Raw genomic sequence first — 14,524 nt, forward strand, 5'->3', positions numbered from 1 at the left:
TCAAATGTGACTGAAGTGTCGAATAAAGAGTGTACTTTGTTAGAGAGTTCTAGAGAAGGAAGCCTCAAGAAAGGCTATATGTTGTTCTTTGTTCGAGAGAAAGATTGTTGAAGATTATCCACTTAAGCTAATTAAGAAAATTATAAGTACGATTGATATTCAAAGGGGATAATATTATATTATTGTGGAAGTTCGTGATTCCAAACATGAAACTTCCGTCTCTTTAAGTATGAACAGAAAATCCATAAGCAAACCTGAAAACATGATCTCATTAAAATCATAAATGCAGAACAATTGCTCTACCATCTTACATGAACACAAAAAATAAGACACAAACATCTTATACAGCTTTTCAAGACAGATCAAACTAAACAGCATTTAGCCAGCAGCTTAAAAAATAATTACCTATGACAATTGTTTCCATGCTGCAGGGCGATCCGTTGATATGAGAAGTGTACGAGATGTCGATGTCGAGTAATCGAACGAAGGTGAATACAAATCATCTGAACCAATGACTTCCCTGAACACTTGGGTGCTTTCAGTATGAACTGAGGAGGGTTGTGAGGCTTCATCGTTTAAGGCATCAAATACAAACAGCCCCAGTCCAGAGACAGCCATGACAAGATTTGAATTCCCCCAAACTTGAGTCACTGGTGTATGATGGGCGTGTAAATTGCTTTCTGGTAATGCGTAAGTGCAGAAGAGGCCCTGTTTTCTAATAGAAAATTGATGTACCACTGAAGAGGCTTGCGGCTTCCTCCCTCCTGACCTGCCACCACTGGAGCAACCAACATACACAGAATCTCCTCGAGAGAAAACAGACTGTGCGCCAAGGCTGGGTTTAGGCAACTTTAGGCCTATTCCTGATGGGCTGCGGAAGTCCAGAATATTTACAGAATCTGTTGTGCAGAATACACCATCGTTTCCTTCTGCTTCTGCTGAACTTATTCTGCATATACCAAACCAAAACCTCTTAGAATCACTGCTGACTAAGAAATATAAATCAGAGAGAATATAAAAAGCTTTTTAGAAGGAAAGCAGGCTGATGGGTTAACCTATTTTAAGATCATATGAAAGCCACTTATGGGCAGGTTTGCTGGTTATAATAAATTGAGTATGGAAAAGATTTAATTTTCAAGAAGTAATAGATTATGGCCAACCCATCTCGTTCCCTTCTTTAATCGATATGGGATCTCCCAATTCGTCCTCCTTCGGGACCTAGCGTCCCGCTGACACTCGTTCCCTTCTCCATTCAATGTGGAACCCCCTAATTCACCCCTCTTCAGAGTCCAGAGTACTTGTTGGCACACCGCCTCATGTCTTCAAGACCTAGCGTCCTTGCTGGTACATTGTCTCTATGTCTTCGAGACCCAACGTCTTTACTGGCACACAGCCTCGTGTCCACCCCCTTCGAGGCCCAACCTCCTTGCTGCCACATCTCCCGGTGTCTGGCTCTAATACCATTCGTAAGGGCCCAAGCCCACCGCTAGCAGATATTGTCCTCTTTGAATTTTCCCTTTCGGGCTTTCCCTCAAAGTTTTTAGAATGTGTATGCTAGGGAGAGGTTTCCATACCCTTATAAAAAATGTTTCGTTCTTCTCTCCAAAACGTGGGATCTCACACATTTCAAGCATTTTCAAACCAACCAGCTGAGCAGTAAAAATAAAAATAAAGGATGATAGTACCTTTGTCGAACTCCTCCCCCTAATTCAGCATCCATGTTGTTGACGTGAAGAGCAGAGATTTTGCGGCCAGATGAATAAACAGAGAGCAATGCATGAGCACTTGTAGAAGCAACATCCCATAGAGATAATGCTTCTGTTTCTGCTACAACGACTTTTCCTCTGTTCCTCCACTGCAAGGGACTAGAATAATCCATTGCTGCCACAGGCTTCTGCACTTCCCAGTTCATAATTTCGTCACTGTCACGGACATCAAAAACCTTTACAATCTTTTGACAGGTAGCAGTTGAAACAATCAGAGGTCCGCACGGCTTGTACCACCACTGTTCCGTTTCAGGCACCAGCATATAACTTGGAGCATAACGCTTTTGCACAATGTTATGGGGTAAGGGAGCAAGTGCCGTCCTTGAAGAGGTCATTGCACCCTCAATCTGGAAAGCTCGTATGTTCTTGCTGTAAAAATCCCATGAGCAAAAACCTGCATCCATCGTATTCCCAGCTGATGCTGCCACCACATATCTTCCAGCGCAACCATCTGCTCCAGGGGTACGTATTATCCAACAGTCTCTCCAAATATTGGGTGAGATTCCTTCTGGTGGCTTGTATACACATTTCTCCTAAACAGATGAACACAATAGGTAAGCAATAAATCTCACCAAACATCTACCAATTTGTACAACACGAGGCATTCTCATAAAACCATTTCAAATCAGTCAACCATTTCAAGTTGTACGAAGGAGGTAATAAAATTGTTGAGAATTATTGGGAGAAGTAGTTTACATTGGCTAATTAAGAGGAAATCATTATAAGTAAGGAATACTATCTTTATTGGTTTGAGACCTTTTGGAGAATCCAAAAATAAAACTACGAGAGCTTATACTCAAAGGGGATAATATCATATCATTATAAAGGGTCGTGATTCCTAACAAAATCATCGTGAGATTAATAAGTATGATCATGACCCATGAGTGTCAATACAGTTAAAAACGAGCTAGTCTTTACCAGAGACTAATTTGAATTACCTCTGTATTAGTAATATCGTAAAACGAGCATGAACCATCGTTATGAGCAAGAAGGACAGCCTCTCCCTCCGACACAAACCATCCACCTATTGAGGTTCTAGTTCCTATTTCATTCATCTGGTAGATGCTAGTATCATCTGTCTCCTCGTCAGTCAGACCTCCTTGTTTATTCTCTTGATCGTCAAAATTATCAAGAATCTCATCGCTCGTGAGAACGAACTCAGCCTCTTGCTTACCCTTGAATTGGGTTGAGGATTCTTGCAATCCTGCAGAAGTATTTCCTTCCATTTCTTGAACTTGTTCGCTCCTGATGGTGACTTTTGTTTGCTCCAAAAACTCCAGAGCAACTGGGTTATCATCAATTGTATGGATGTCATTGCTCTGAGAGGTATCTGATGTTGATTTCATTGCCATCCCATTCCTGAGCAATTTACGATGAGGAAATAGCCTCTCCTCCAATTCCTTGGTGTTAATATCTGCCTCATTGGCCTCATCCTTCAGACCCATTTTGATATCTTTCTCGTTTGTACCAGAACTGACTGCACCATGCCCAATCGCTTTCTCAATCCCAGAAATCTTCTTCTGAATATCTGAAAGTATCAGCTTAGATGAACAAGTACCATTCAAATCCAACATTTCCTTTGTCTTCTTAATATCCGATGCTATCCTCTTTACCTTACCTTCCAAGAAAGCAAGTTTTTCATGGAGCTTGCTTGGATACTTGTTACCTGTACACTCTTTGACAATCTCCAAATCTTTCTGCTCACACTCCAAACTAGAGTTAACACCTCGACGATCTGCAATTCTCGACTCGGCAATGATACAAAATTTTTCTTTTCGTGCTTCATTAACTGCGAAACCGCTCTCGAAAATAATCGAGCTTCTACCATTTTCGTCGCTTCGTAATGTTTCGTCAAAACCTTCCCCAATATGGCTCCCTAAAACCTTAATCTCCAGTGGTTTATCCCCAATTTTCTCATCATCAGCATGTTGCTTAGCCTCAGAAATCCGAAGCTTACTATCCATGCTCGCTCGAAGCTTTACATTTCCCTTCAACTCCCTATAAACCCTTAATTCAGTCGGCCCTCCTCCACCCGCCATCACATTCAGATCCTTAACTCCTACTGTCTGTTTATTACTCTCAGAACCTCTACCACGCGAACCTCTTCCACCGCCCACAGATCCTCTCACTCGATCAACCGAAACCCTCCGGTCCATACGAGAATCAACGGAAACCCTAATAAACTCAGAAGGACTAGAGCACCTACCTCTCGGAACCGAAGACGTGGACCTCCGAGTACGACTTTCAGCATCGGTAACAGCAATCGCCGCAGCCTTGTTCACTTGCGGCACGGCCCGGATCGATGGCTTTTGGGCTATCATCGGAACCTTAAACGTGGACCTCGGATTCTCTTTCCCCGCCGACGAAAATCTGCAGGATGAATCGGAAGTAGCCTTTCGATTGGAACAAGAAACAGGTGTTAGGGGTTTGGAGGACTTGATGGCGGCGTCTAAGGTAGCGGATCCGCCACTGCGATCTCGAAGCCGGCGAGCGGATGGAGCCGACATGGGTGGCGTGGAATTGCCGTGATGATGGGATGGAATGGGAATAGAAAATGGATTAAAATTGTGGATATGAATTTGGGAATGCAACAATGGCGAACCATTATGCATTTGGGCGGGAAATTGATATCAAATTTTCAGTTTTTGAATTTAATTTTCTTGAATAAATATATTTTTATTCCCTAAATCAATGGTTAATAATTATCCATATGAAAAAAGATATTGTACGTTGAGATCTCAATTAGTCAGTTTCACCTGGCCAATCATATTGTTGGATTTCAATTCTATCTGTCCCACCATTTCATACTTCCACTCCTCACCTCCATCTCCTCCTCCGATTTCCTGAACATTCCACTGCAAACCATTCAATTGATGGATCATAAATTTCGCTCGCCATTCAATTAGTTGCCCATGGCTGCTCTAGCAAGCTCTGTTCTTCAGTTTCCACTTCAGATCCGTCCTTCCGATTCCTTTTCTGGGTGTCTTTCTCCATCCAGAATACATCGGATTGCACCTAGTTTCAAGATCAAGTGTTGCGCCGGCGGCCTTTGCTTTCCGGCGACGGTGTACCCAGAAGAAATTTCTCTTGGAAATCTGCTTCAGACAATGTTTACTCCGACCCCTCGTCGGCCTCTCCGTCTGTTGATGAATACATTGGCTCACAAGTTTGAAATCATGGGTTAGTGTTGTTTCCATTTTGGGTTTACAAAAAACCAGAATAATTGATCTATCACAGCTTCCACCATTAGAGGTACCTCGGATTCCAGATGTGTTGAGGCCTCCATCTAACACCGGAAGTGGTGTCTTTGAAGTCACTTACGTTGAAGATGATACCCGGATCACCAGAGGAGATAAAAGGAGAACTCACACTCTGTTTGTTATCGATAAAAGCCCAAACCCACCGCACATTAAAAGCTTTCACTCCGTCCACTAGAGGGATATTTCCACAACCGTAGAGAGTACTTTATTCCCCACCTTTGGAGCCTAGCATATTCGCTGGCACTCCGCTCGGTGTCGGGCTCTGATACCATTTGTAACAATTCAATTAGTTTCGTTAGTTTCGTTATCGACTCTGGGATACCAGCTTATACTCGGAGATCAACTGCTGTAGCCATAGATAGGAAGAGAAAAGCAAGAAGTCTCTGGTTTAAGGGAGAATTGAGGGAGAGAGAGAGAGTATATTAGACGGAAAGAGAGTTGTATTACTTGAGAGATGAAATGTTTCATATGGTGCATAAAAGTGCAACAAATTTGAGAAAGGAACAATAAGCTCTATCTAAGTGCTGTTATTGTGACTACAAAGCTTTGTCAGTAACAGTGGCTTATGATGATCATACTAAACCCCACTGGATTGAAAAGGGGTGCTGAACAATGTAGAAATCCAAATTTCAGATTACATGTGGGACATTATTTTCAAGAAATGGCTGTTCGCTCATGTTACAGAACAACACCCTTCTGCTTGGTAGTAAAACAATAACCGATTACTGAAGCTAAAAATCATATCATCTCCAAGGTAACAAAATTTGGTCCTTATTGGGGCAAGGAACCATTTGAAATGCCGTTTAGTAGTTCCTTGTCTGGAATTCTGCTCATCCCTTCTCTTCGTCAACAACTGGTAGAGTTATGTCTGTTAAAGAGTCGTTGTTTCTTGATTTTGATGATTCACCACCGTCCGATGACCCCTTAGATTTCCTCCGATGAGAATGTTTTGGTACAGGATTTTCTGTGCTTGTTTCATTTCCAGGAGCTGAACCACGACGACGTCGTGAATGTCGCGAACTACCTTCCTGGGGTCCCGAGTCACCTGAGGGGCATGATGATCGCTGACGCCTGGAGCTCTTCTCCGAGTTCCGCCGAGCAGAAGAAGAGTCTAAGGATGAGGAAGAGTCTGTTGAAGTTTGGCGTTTTGACCTTGGAGCTCGACCTTCCTTTTTCACATCTAGCTCTCCAGATTCTATACACAAATATCACTCCTATTACCAACTTCAATTCTACATCCTCAGGAAGATTTCAAACATACCAAAAACCAGCATTCTAAACCAAATCTCAGTCACCCTCAAACTCCGATATTGTGTAGCTCTCATGGCTTTGCTTCTAATTTTCCAAAAAACTTTATACCAACAGAGATAATGTTTGATCTTAATAATTCTCAGTCACCCCAGAATATAGATTAGAAGAAGAAGATGAAGCATACCTCGGACAGAAGAAAGAGCAAGTTCCCCAGTAGAATTAGTCAAATCGCCTGAGTTTTGGGATTGTGGCGAAGATTTGAACTCGTTCATCTGTTAAATTTTGCATCACGCATACAATTCAAATCGATGTTCAGAAAACTTGAAAACAAAAGATGAAATCAAATAGGGCTGAGATTATTCATACCCAGGTAGGTGTATTATTCTGATTAGCAGATGGACCATCCCATCCAATGTGAGCGACATGCTTAACGTCAGTGGGAAGCCCAATCTGCATTTCCTGTTCTTTTTCATCTGCAAGAATTTCGGTCAAACCGATCGTTCAATATATTTTACAACCCAGAGCAAATTGGGGGAAAACCAAAACGAAATCGAAAAGAAGAAAAAGAAAACATACCGAAAATCTGTGAAATGTATTTAATTCCTTTCATGAGGCCCTTAACAGAGGTACCCATTTTTCTTTCGTCTTCCGATTAGCTATAAACTGAAACCCTTAACTACCCGATCTCGAGAGGAAAAAGAAAAAGAAAAAACTTCAACCTAAATAATGAATAGTCCTACGCCTGCGATTCAAACAAAATTCACAATCACAGCTTAAATCAAAGCGTGATTTCCAAATAAAAGGGGGATTAAAGAGAAAGGGAGTGAAACCTGGTTGAGCGTAAGATTGAGGAAGGTAGACGTACGAGAACGGGCGGAAATGGGCAGGTTTTGATCGACGGTGGCCGGAAAAGGAAAAGGAAAATGGTGGGGGAAATGGAAGCCGGAGACCAGTCAATCAAAACCTGGTTAGTTGGGAGAAGAATCGATTATGACGGAACTACGGAAAGGAAGGCGTAGAAATCCGAATGGAAAACGCAGATTGATGAGCTAATCTTAGCGCAGGTTTTCAATGCCTGTTCTGTGAAAGCGCGGGAACAGCGGTTGGGATGCAACTGTACGGCCATCCACTTCGCAATATTTTCTCTCTTTATTTTTAATCACACCTTTTTTTTATTATAAATAAATAAATAAATAAAGTTTTATAATATTAGTTTCTCTCTAGATGGAGCTTTCTGAACCAGACGCTTCTTTTTAATTTTTAGTATCTCCAATTCACAATGCTATTTTAAATGACACTTTCTAAAAACAATATTTAATTATTTTAATTTCTTTATTTATTAAATGAGACTTAAATCTTTTTAATGACTTTATAATCTTCGATGCCATATTGTTAATTTTAGATGAAAAAGTTCGCTAAAAATGAGAAACTTACATATAAATATAATTGGAAATATGTGTATTCTCAATAAGGAAAATATAAAATAATTAAATATTAAAAATCAAATAAAATCTACCATAAATCTAATCATAAAATAAATGAAAAATATTAAGATATAATAAATAGGTTCAAACTTTATTTCAAAATTATTCTTAAACTATTGGTAAAAGAGTAGGGACAATAATAGTGTAGATTAGTCATGATGAACTTTTCAATATATAAATGTCAAAGGGATTTAAAGAGGATTCTACAAGATTCGAACTCCCGTTGGGACATAATGTGGTGATGAGCTAGTTGTGATTCAACACACAACAAAAGCGCATACAAAAATAGAAACATAAGATTATCAAATCACAGACAGAAATTTAAGGTCTTGAGGATTGTCTGAATTTGGATGTTAAAGGGATTTCAAATAAGCTATAACATATAGGTAACAATATAATCGAGACGGTCGCTCGATTTTCAGCAACGATCAGCCTTTTACGAAGCCTTCAGCTCGTCCATGCCAACACTAGCCTGTAAAAGAGAGAATTTCATTGGTCGGGTTCAGAGATGTTTTAATCTACTGGTTTATAACTAACTGATGATATACAAAATTCAAGATGAAAAAGTAAAGGATTGAATAGACTTGGAGATTCAATCTAAAACTAAATTTCAGATCGCCGAAGGCTCAGAAACTTCAGTTAATAAGCATAGCCATCTTGCAAAACTGATCTAGTTGCATCAAGTTTGAAAGTTTTAAGACAGCCCCTTCAGGAATTTGGGAAATCTTACCAGAAACTTGTGATTCTCTTCGAGGAGAGGTGAAAATTTTGAACAAAATTGCTCTATATCAGCTTCAACATTGCCATTGCCTGATATAACATCCATAAACTTCTTACGGTTGGGGGCAAGCTTCATGGCAACCTACAATTTCAGTATCCGATTAAAATCCACATATAATTTCTCATAACACGAATCATGGATTGAGCTTAACGATATAAAATACACTTAGTTAATTCACACGTTACAAATGTGTTTGCCACGATTCTGTAGCTCGTATCTTTTGCAACATGGTTTTGTTTCTTGAAAGTTTCAAGTCATGAAATGTCAACTCATATACTACACATTGCTTGTGAGGGATGAAAGAGTTTTAGACCCAAAGAAGCTGGACAATATATTCCAGAAATAAAACTGTGGAAATATGATTTGGCATTTTTTAAGCTTCTATCGAATTCCTAAAAGCACAAGTGGAAGGAAAATGAAGAAAGTGGGGAAAAAACACTGCTGCAACTAACAAACTGGGCCAAAAATCTCCTCATATACCAAAGAATATTAAAATTAAATTAGTGGGGGCATCAGAGGATTACAGTGAAACTTGAACTGGCCAGCCAACCATGCCACTTTTTCAAGGTCTTGCCATAGGCTTCTGTACAGGCACGGGACATTGTCCAATCCTGATGCTCCAGTAAGTTGCGGAACAGTTCTACCAAGAAATCCATGGCTCTGAAAAGAATCAAAATATGCAAGTAGAACCAAAGTGTGTGTTAATCAAATTGATCCAACTTGCAGGCTTATCCTAGATGTTTATATCTCTGGGTTTGGTTAAAAAGAAAGATTTACTACATAATTTTCTAAAAAAAGGAAAAAAGCAATTTGGTTCAGTCATTCACTCTAGATGCAAGTAAAAACTCGTTCCATGAATTAAGAAGTACGAAGAGCTACATTAAAAATGCTAACTCGCAGGTCACCTGCAATGCAACAACCAAGAAAAATGCAAGGATACACATCCAGATTGGGCAGGGGAAAACTGAATTAGTTCATTTATAACAGAAAACTATTTTGCATAATTTTGATAATCCCTTAAAAGTGTCTCATGGATGATGACGGAGGCTTCATCACCAGTTAGTTTTTGGTTCTGTAACCCTTAATGACAAACATTGTTAAAATTTTACATACTTATGTTCAAAAGCATCCTTGATAACATTCAACACGTGGATCTCTAGCTGTGCCAGAATCAAAAGGAAGCAACAAATTCACCAGACATTGCTAACCTTGTCAACCAAAGAAGACCATTAGTACAACTGGATGATCCTTTTGCAGTCTTACTTTCAATCTCAGGTTTCACCAAGTCATACAAGTAGTTGAATTCAGATGGGTTGGTGGAGTACTTGGACTCCAATCTCTACAGATACAAATAATAAGGTGAATAAAACATAACCGCTACAGAACCGAGTGCATTTCGACAAAAACACAAGCAATATATGATGTCAAAAACTTCGAAGGCATTCATTTGTCTACCTATCAGGAGTACAAAAAACACTCGCAGCTGTATATCACGAATGCACGTGAGATGGATGCAATTCTTTCTTTTTCAGGTACAATACATTTTCCTTTCACTACTTTTCCATATATGTTATTCGTTTACTCCTATCTTATTTGGCAAATAAACAAAAAATAATAAAAAATTAGCTAGTCCTGTGTTCAGTGATAGTGATTAGTAGCCTACAAAATAAAATAAGATACACATATAAAATTAAGTAAACAAATGCATATTATAAGCTTTGAAGTTTCCCCTCGTGTAAAACAACGTGGGCATCTTACCGCTATGTTGCCTCCAATGTCACTTTTAACAAGTGCCATAGCAGCTCCAAACTTGTCTGCATTAGAAATAATTGAGATTGATTTTAAGAATGACAATTCGTAAAACTGATCGGTCAGTGGTAATCTGATAATGAGCTTGCAATTATTTATGCCATGTTTCAGCCGGAATTCAATTTCGGTATGAAAATAAATGACATTAAAAGCTACAAAAACCTTAGAAAGACAAATCTAGTTCTCTAGTCCACCAACAGAGAAATGCCAGTCAACTAACTTCAAGCAGACAAATGATGAAGTCCACATTTATCTTCTTGATAAACTTTTCTCCACTCAAAATTAAATCATATGCAGCCAAACTCCAGGAAAATAGAGAGAAGTTTCTAAATTCAAAAGGGATCGGGGGGGCCGCACCGATAACAGGCAAAATATGTTTGCACACTTCCAAGAAAGGCTTGGTCAAAATCTCCCCTGCTTCAGATTTGACATGCTGAATTCCTTCCAGGGCAGGAGCGAACACAGTTCCCTCCATTTGTATTCTTTGCTGCATTCCAAACAGAGATCAATCACAATTATTGATCAGCATCAAGACAGTCAACTTAAATTAAGATGAAAGTTCTTATATGATTAAATCATACTACGATTTCATCTACCTTTTGCCCGAAACGAAAAGAAACGGAGAAAACACCGGGGAAATGAGATCAATAGACGATTCAACCAGATCACAGCCGAAAGCCGGAAACAAACCAGTACAATGAAGAAATCCGACAAATGAAGTAAGGAAATGCACACTTACGGTAAGAAAAGATCCTTTGTGCTGTGGTTTGTGCGGCTTTGAGATCTCCGATCGAAGCAATGAGAGTTGAATTGAAAAAAAAAAAGAGGAAATGATAGAGGAGGAAGATATCGGAAAACGCGGGATTCGAGCAGTAGATGTTCTGAGAATCTCTCTTCTAAATTTAGGGGTCCCGTTTCCACGACGCGAGACGAGAATCTCAACCCTTTTTATTATGTGTTGGCATAAAAATATATCAAAATTAAAATTTTTTTTAAACAAAAAAAGATAAAATTACATTTTTAACCTTCCAATTTAAATTTGATTACGTTTTCATCCCATAATCTTTTAAACGTTAATTTGGCACTAAATTCTTAAATTTTTTTTAATACGTTTCTTCGATGCCTCCCATTATATTATCCTTGTAGTAAATAATAATAATAATAAATAAATGATAATAATAATAATGCCTTCACGCGTTAGCCGACCGATTTTCCATTAATCACGTCCAATAAAATCGTCTACCGCTGCCAGCTGTATTATTTTTGCCAAATTATTTAATATTTCATTATATCCACAAACTTTAAGTTTTTTTTCGTTTATGTAAGCAATTTTTAAAAAAATTAATTCTCAGAGCATTTAAGATAATTAAAAAAAATGAATTTAAGATCATTTTATTTAATCAGATTAATTATTAAAATTATACTTAAAATGCAATTAATGTGCGTTTATAACGGTGTCCATGTCACAAATTTAATAGGTGGACTTGAACTTTAAAAAATACCTAAAATTTTAAATTTTATATTTAATAAAATTTCAATACTAGGTATTCTATGGTTAAGACATTTAATTATTTTTTCAATGTCAATCTGTAGGACTAACAAACCCGTAAAGATAATAATTAATTTATTTACATATTTATATTTAAATAATAAATTCATACTTTAATTTAGATTAAAAAATATATAACTTTGTTATAGAAATGAGAGATATTCTAAAAATTAAATAAGGATGGAGAATGATATTCCTAGGAATAAAATTTTTGAAATTCATGTAGTTTAAGTATGTGGTAGATAAATTATTATTCTCTAATCGAGAATAAGAATAGAACCAAACCATTTAAAAATAAATAATCGAGAATTCATATAGTTTATGTCTAAATTATTTGTCCCTTGAAATTGTATTTATGATGTAATAACACGTCATCGTATTTGCTTTTATTATTATTATAAAAAAATTTAAATTAAAATGAATTATTTTTTAGAATAACGAACAAGTGTAGAAATCTTTCTTTTCGAAATTACCTTTTGTAAGGCATCATATTCCAAGCGTCAATCGATTGTAGTATCATACCGTTAACGTCCTACATTTGTTAGGTATGCAACCTAGAAATGAATTACATAATTCTAAATGCTCGGTTGTCCTATACCTAAATTTCTAAATATCTCGTAATAGATTAATTATAATAAGGACGACTAAATTTATAATTTAACAAAAATTGAAAATTTTAAACTTTACTGTGGCGTACTGTGTCGATGGAAACTCTAGTCGAGTTAAAAGGGGCACGAGTTAAAAGGGGCAAATTAAAGAGGTTGGGATGGGGGTGGGTATTTGATGGAGTTCTTTACAAGTTTCTTAGTAGCAGCATCAGGCAGGTTGATTCCACAAATATCAGCCAATCTGATGAGATAAAGCAACACATCAGAAAGTTCTTCCCCAAGATGCTCTTTATCCGATTCCTCCCAATCTGGCAGCCCTTTCTCCACCTCCCCTCTCCATTGGAATATTTCCGATAGCTCTCCCACTTCTCCGACCTACAATCATACATACAATTCGATTTCAAGAATCAACGTAAGTATAGTTCAATGGTTAAGAACGAGGAGAGGAAGAGAAAATGACCATAGCGAGGAGAAGGTTTCTGGGGCTATGATACTTCTCCCAATTTCTGACTTTGGCGAACTCCTCGAGCTTCGACGAGAGGTCCTTTAGGCTAATGTCGACGACACCGACATCGGCTTGCTCGCTGCCTCCCATGGCTGTTGCTGCTGCTGGTGATGGTTCAGAACTTTGTGTTGCTTTTGTGTGTGTGGGCAATGGGAGATGGAGCAGCCCCCTTGGCTTTATAGGAAACAATTAAGGTTTATTTGGCAACATGAGGAGGAAAAAGAAAGCCAAGTGGGAAAGCAAATAACATGAGATTCCTCCATATGCCTCACCCCAATATTCCATTTTTAACCACAGTTTTTTAAATAATAATTAATATCTTATTCACCGAACCAGGTTATAAATAGTGTAAGATCGTTATTCAATACTTAAAAATCTTTAATTAATAATATATATATATATATATTTTATTTCTTATTATATAAAATTTAAAATAAATTCGGAATTTTAACCAAAATATTAAAACAATAATAATAATTATAATAATTCCCTTGCTTTCGATTTTTTTTTTATTGCAAAAAAAAAAAAGTGCTGGAAAATAATGATGATTTTTAAAATAAAATAACAAAATGAGTAATGTTAAAAGCTTAATTTAAATTCCACCATTTTAATTTTCGTTTCATTTGCATTTAATTTATTTCCAAGTCAGACTAAAAGCAATAAACAACCTACTATATTAGGCTGTTTTTTCAGATAATTATGACATATTTCATAATATATTTAATCCAATTACCATATTTAAAGTGATTTATTCGAGGTAGTGTAGAAAAATGTCCATTTAAAATCATTTTAAAATATAAATTCAATTTAATCTTTTAATTATAATTTGCATAAATTAAAAAATGTTTTAAAGTAATTTTAAATTCAATATAAATAATTTAAGCAATTTTAAAATTACTTTTGAACTTAATTTTTTTTTGTGCACTCAATAATTACTAAAAATAAAATATAATTAATATTCACATATAGTCTCTAATTGTAAATATGTAACACAAATAAATGATTTATAAAGATAATATTGCTTTTATAGATATCGTTTTTTAATCATATCATCGATAGAGATAACATAATACTTTTAATCTATGTCGTGAATTTTTGTTTTTTTATAAAGTTTTGATAATTCGGTGGCCGACTTTAAATTCTTTCTTCTTAAAAATACTTTTGTGAAAAGAAAAAAATTAAAAAAATAAAATTACGATATCTTCTTTTAAATTTTAAATGGGAATCGAACCTCTCCCTCTAAATATTAATTTAATAGTAAAATATTGGAGATTTGCATACCAAATATATTTTGACTCTCATTAATTAAAATAGAGAATATATTCTAATTGAGAATTATTGGGTGATTTGGGAATAATTCATACAATTTTATTGCTAATTAAAATTTAAAATATAATTTTTTATTTTTGGTGGAAAAGGTTTAATCTCGCTATATTTGGTAATGCTTGGACCTTTGTAAATTAAAATATAGAATAGAGGCTACTTCAAAAAAAAAAAAAAAAAAAAAAAAA

At 36.7% G+C, this 14,524-nt stretch overlaps 4 protein-coding genes across 8 annotated transcripts; all 4 read right to left on the reverse strand.

Annotated features, from left to right (window-relative positions):
- Positions 1 to 163: 163 nt before the first annotated feature.
- LOC111432171 (KIN14B-interacting protein At4g14310-like) lies at positions 164 to 4,367 on the reverse strand. 2 transcript variants are annotated; one of them, XM_023069004.1, is made up of 4 exons: positions 2,705 to 4,367; positions 1,686 to 2,299; positions 406 to 949; positions 164 to 254 (listed from the first exon to the last, which is right to left on the reverse strand). In XM_023069004.1, exons 1-3 carry the CDS (start codon positions 4,271 to 4,273, stop codon positions 406 to 408), a joined length of 2,727 nt encoding a protein of 908 aa, XP_022924772.1. In that variant the 5' UTR covers positions 4,274 to 4,367; the 3' UTR covers positions 164 to 254. The 2 variants fall into 2 exon arrangements, with proteins under 2 accessions (XP_022924772.1, XP_022924771.1); XM_023069003.1 differs by lacking the exon at positions 164 to 254 and having other exon boundaries at positions 276 to 949.
- Positions 4,368 to 4,408: 41 nt separating this feature from the next.
- On the reverse strand, positions 4,409 to 7,303 carry LOC111432175 (CRIB domain-containing protein RIC7-like). 2 transcript variants are annotated; one of them, XM_023069012.1, is made up of 5 exons: positions 7,108 to 7,303; positions 6,854 to 7,019; positions 6,644 to 6,750; positions 6,462 to 6,549; positions 4,409 to 6,221 (listed from the first exon to the last, which is right to left on the reverse strand). In XM_023069012.1, exons 2-5 carry the CDS (start codon positions 6,909 to 6,911, stop codon positions 5,857 to 5,859), a joined length of 618 nt encoding a protein of 205 aa, XP_022924780.1. In that variant the 5' UTR covers positions 6,912 to 7,019; positions 7,108 to 7,303; the 3' UTR covers positions 4,409 to 5,856. The 2 variants fall into 2 exon arrangements, with proteins under 2 accessions (XP_022924780.1, XP_022924781.1); XM_023069013.1 differs by having other exon boundaries at positions 6,854 to 7,303.
- A 603-nt stretch (positions 7,304 to 7,906) lies between these two features.
- LOC111432176 (glycolipid transfer protein 1) lies at positions 7,907 to 11,297 on the reverse strand. 3 transcript variants are annotated; one of them, XM_023069014.1, is made up of 7 exons: positions 11,091 to 11,297; positions 10,709 to 10,838; positions 10,301 to 10,356; positions 9,751 to 9,881; positions 9,067 to 9,202; positions 8,492 to 8,623; positions 7,907 to 8,233 (listed from the first exon to the last, which is right to left on the reverse strand). In XM_023069014.1, the coding sequence occupies exons 2-7, from the start codon at positions 10,824 to 10,826 to the stop codon at positions 8,198 to 8,200; spliced, it is 609 nt and encodes a 202-aa protein (XP_022924782.1). In that variant the 5' UTR covers positions 10,827 to 10,838; positions 11,091 to 11,297; the 3' UTR covers positions 7,907 to 8,197. The 3 variants fall into 3 exon arrangements, with proteins under 3 accessions (XP_022924782.1, XP_022924783.1, XP_022924784.1); XM_023069015.1 differs by having other exon boundaries at positions 10,709 to 10,841; positions 11,087 to 11,213; XM_023069016.1 differs by lacking the exon at positions 11,091 to 11,297 and adding an exon at positions 10,948 to 11,073.
- Positions 11,298 to 12,565: 1,268 nt separating this feature from the next.
- Positions 12,566 to 13,183, reverse strand: LOC111432179 (dCTP pyrophosphatase 1-like). The gene is made up of 2 exons (XM_023069020.1): positions 12,969 to 13,183; positions 12,566 to 12,883 (listed from the first exon to the last, which is right to left on the reverse strand). The coding sequence occupies exons 1-2, from the start codon at positions 13,101 to 13,103 to the stop codon at positions 12,653 to 12,655; spliced, it is 366 nt and encodes a 121-aa protein (XP_022924788.1). The 5' UTR covers positions 13,104 to 13,183; the 3' UTR covers positions 12,566 to 12,652.
- Between the last annotated feature and the right edge of the window lie 1,341 nt (positions 13,184 to 14,524).

The sequence above is a fragment of the Cucurbita moschata genome, unplaced genomic scaffold, assembly GCF_002738365.1.
Source record: "Cucurbita moschata cultivar Rifu unplaced genomic scaffold, Cmos_1.0 Cmo_Scf00037, whole genome shotgun sequence".
In the NCBI taxonomy this organism is placed as follows: domain Eukaryota; kingdom Viridiplantae; phylum Streptophyta; class Magnoliopsida; order Cucurbitales; family Cucurbitaceae; genus Cucurbita; species Cucurbita moschata.

Coding starts and splice junctions, on each gene's coding strand:
- LOC111432171 (XM_023069004.1), bottom strand. CDS start 4,273: ATGTCGGCTCCATCCGCTCGCCGGCTTCGAGATCGCAGTGGCGGATCC. Junction 2,300..2,704: donor ACGATATTACTAATACAGAG/GTAATTCAAATT, acceptor TCATCTGTTTAG/GAGAAATGTGTATACAAGCC. Junction 950..1,685: donor GGGGGAGGAGTTCGACAAAG/GTACTATCATCC, acceptor TGGTATATGCAG/AATAAGTTCAGCAGAAGCAG.
- LOC111432175 (XM_023069012.1), bottom strand. CDS start 6,911: ATGGGTACCTCTGTTAAGGGCCTCATGAAAGGAATTAAATACATTTCA. Junction 6,550..6,643: donor AGAATAATACACCTACCTGG/GTATGAATAATC, acceptor AAAATTTAACAG/ATGAACGAGTTCAAATCTTC. Junction 6,222..6,461: donor TGCTCTTTCTTCTGTCCGAG/GTATGCTTCATC, acceptor ATTTGTGTATAG/AATCTGGAGAGCTAGATGTG.
- LOC111432176 (XM_023069014.1), bottom strand. CDS start 10,826: ATGGAGGGAACTGTGTTCGCTCCTGCCCTGGAAGGAATTCAGCATGTC. Junction 9,203..9,750: donor GGTCTTCTTTGGTTGACAAG/GTTAGCAATGTC, acceptor GATTCTTTTCAG/AGCCATGGATTTCTTGGTAG. Junction 8,624..9,066: donor TGGCCAGTTCAAGTTTCACT/GTAATCCTCTGA, acceptor CTGAAATTGTAG/GTTGCCATGAAGCTTGCCCC.
- LOC111432179 (XM_023069020.1), bottom strand. CDS start 13,103: ATGGGAGGCAGCGAGCAAGCCGATGTCGGTGTCGTCGACATTAGCCTA. Junction 12,884..12,968: donor GAAACCTTCTCCTCGCTATG/GTCATTTTCTCT, acceptor GTATGATTGTAG/GTCGGAGAAGTGGGAGAGCT.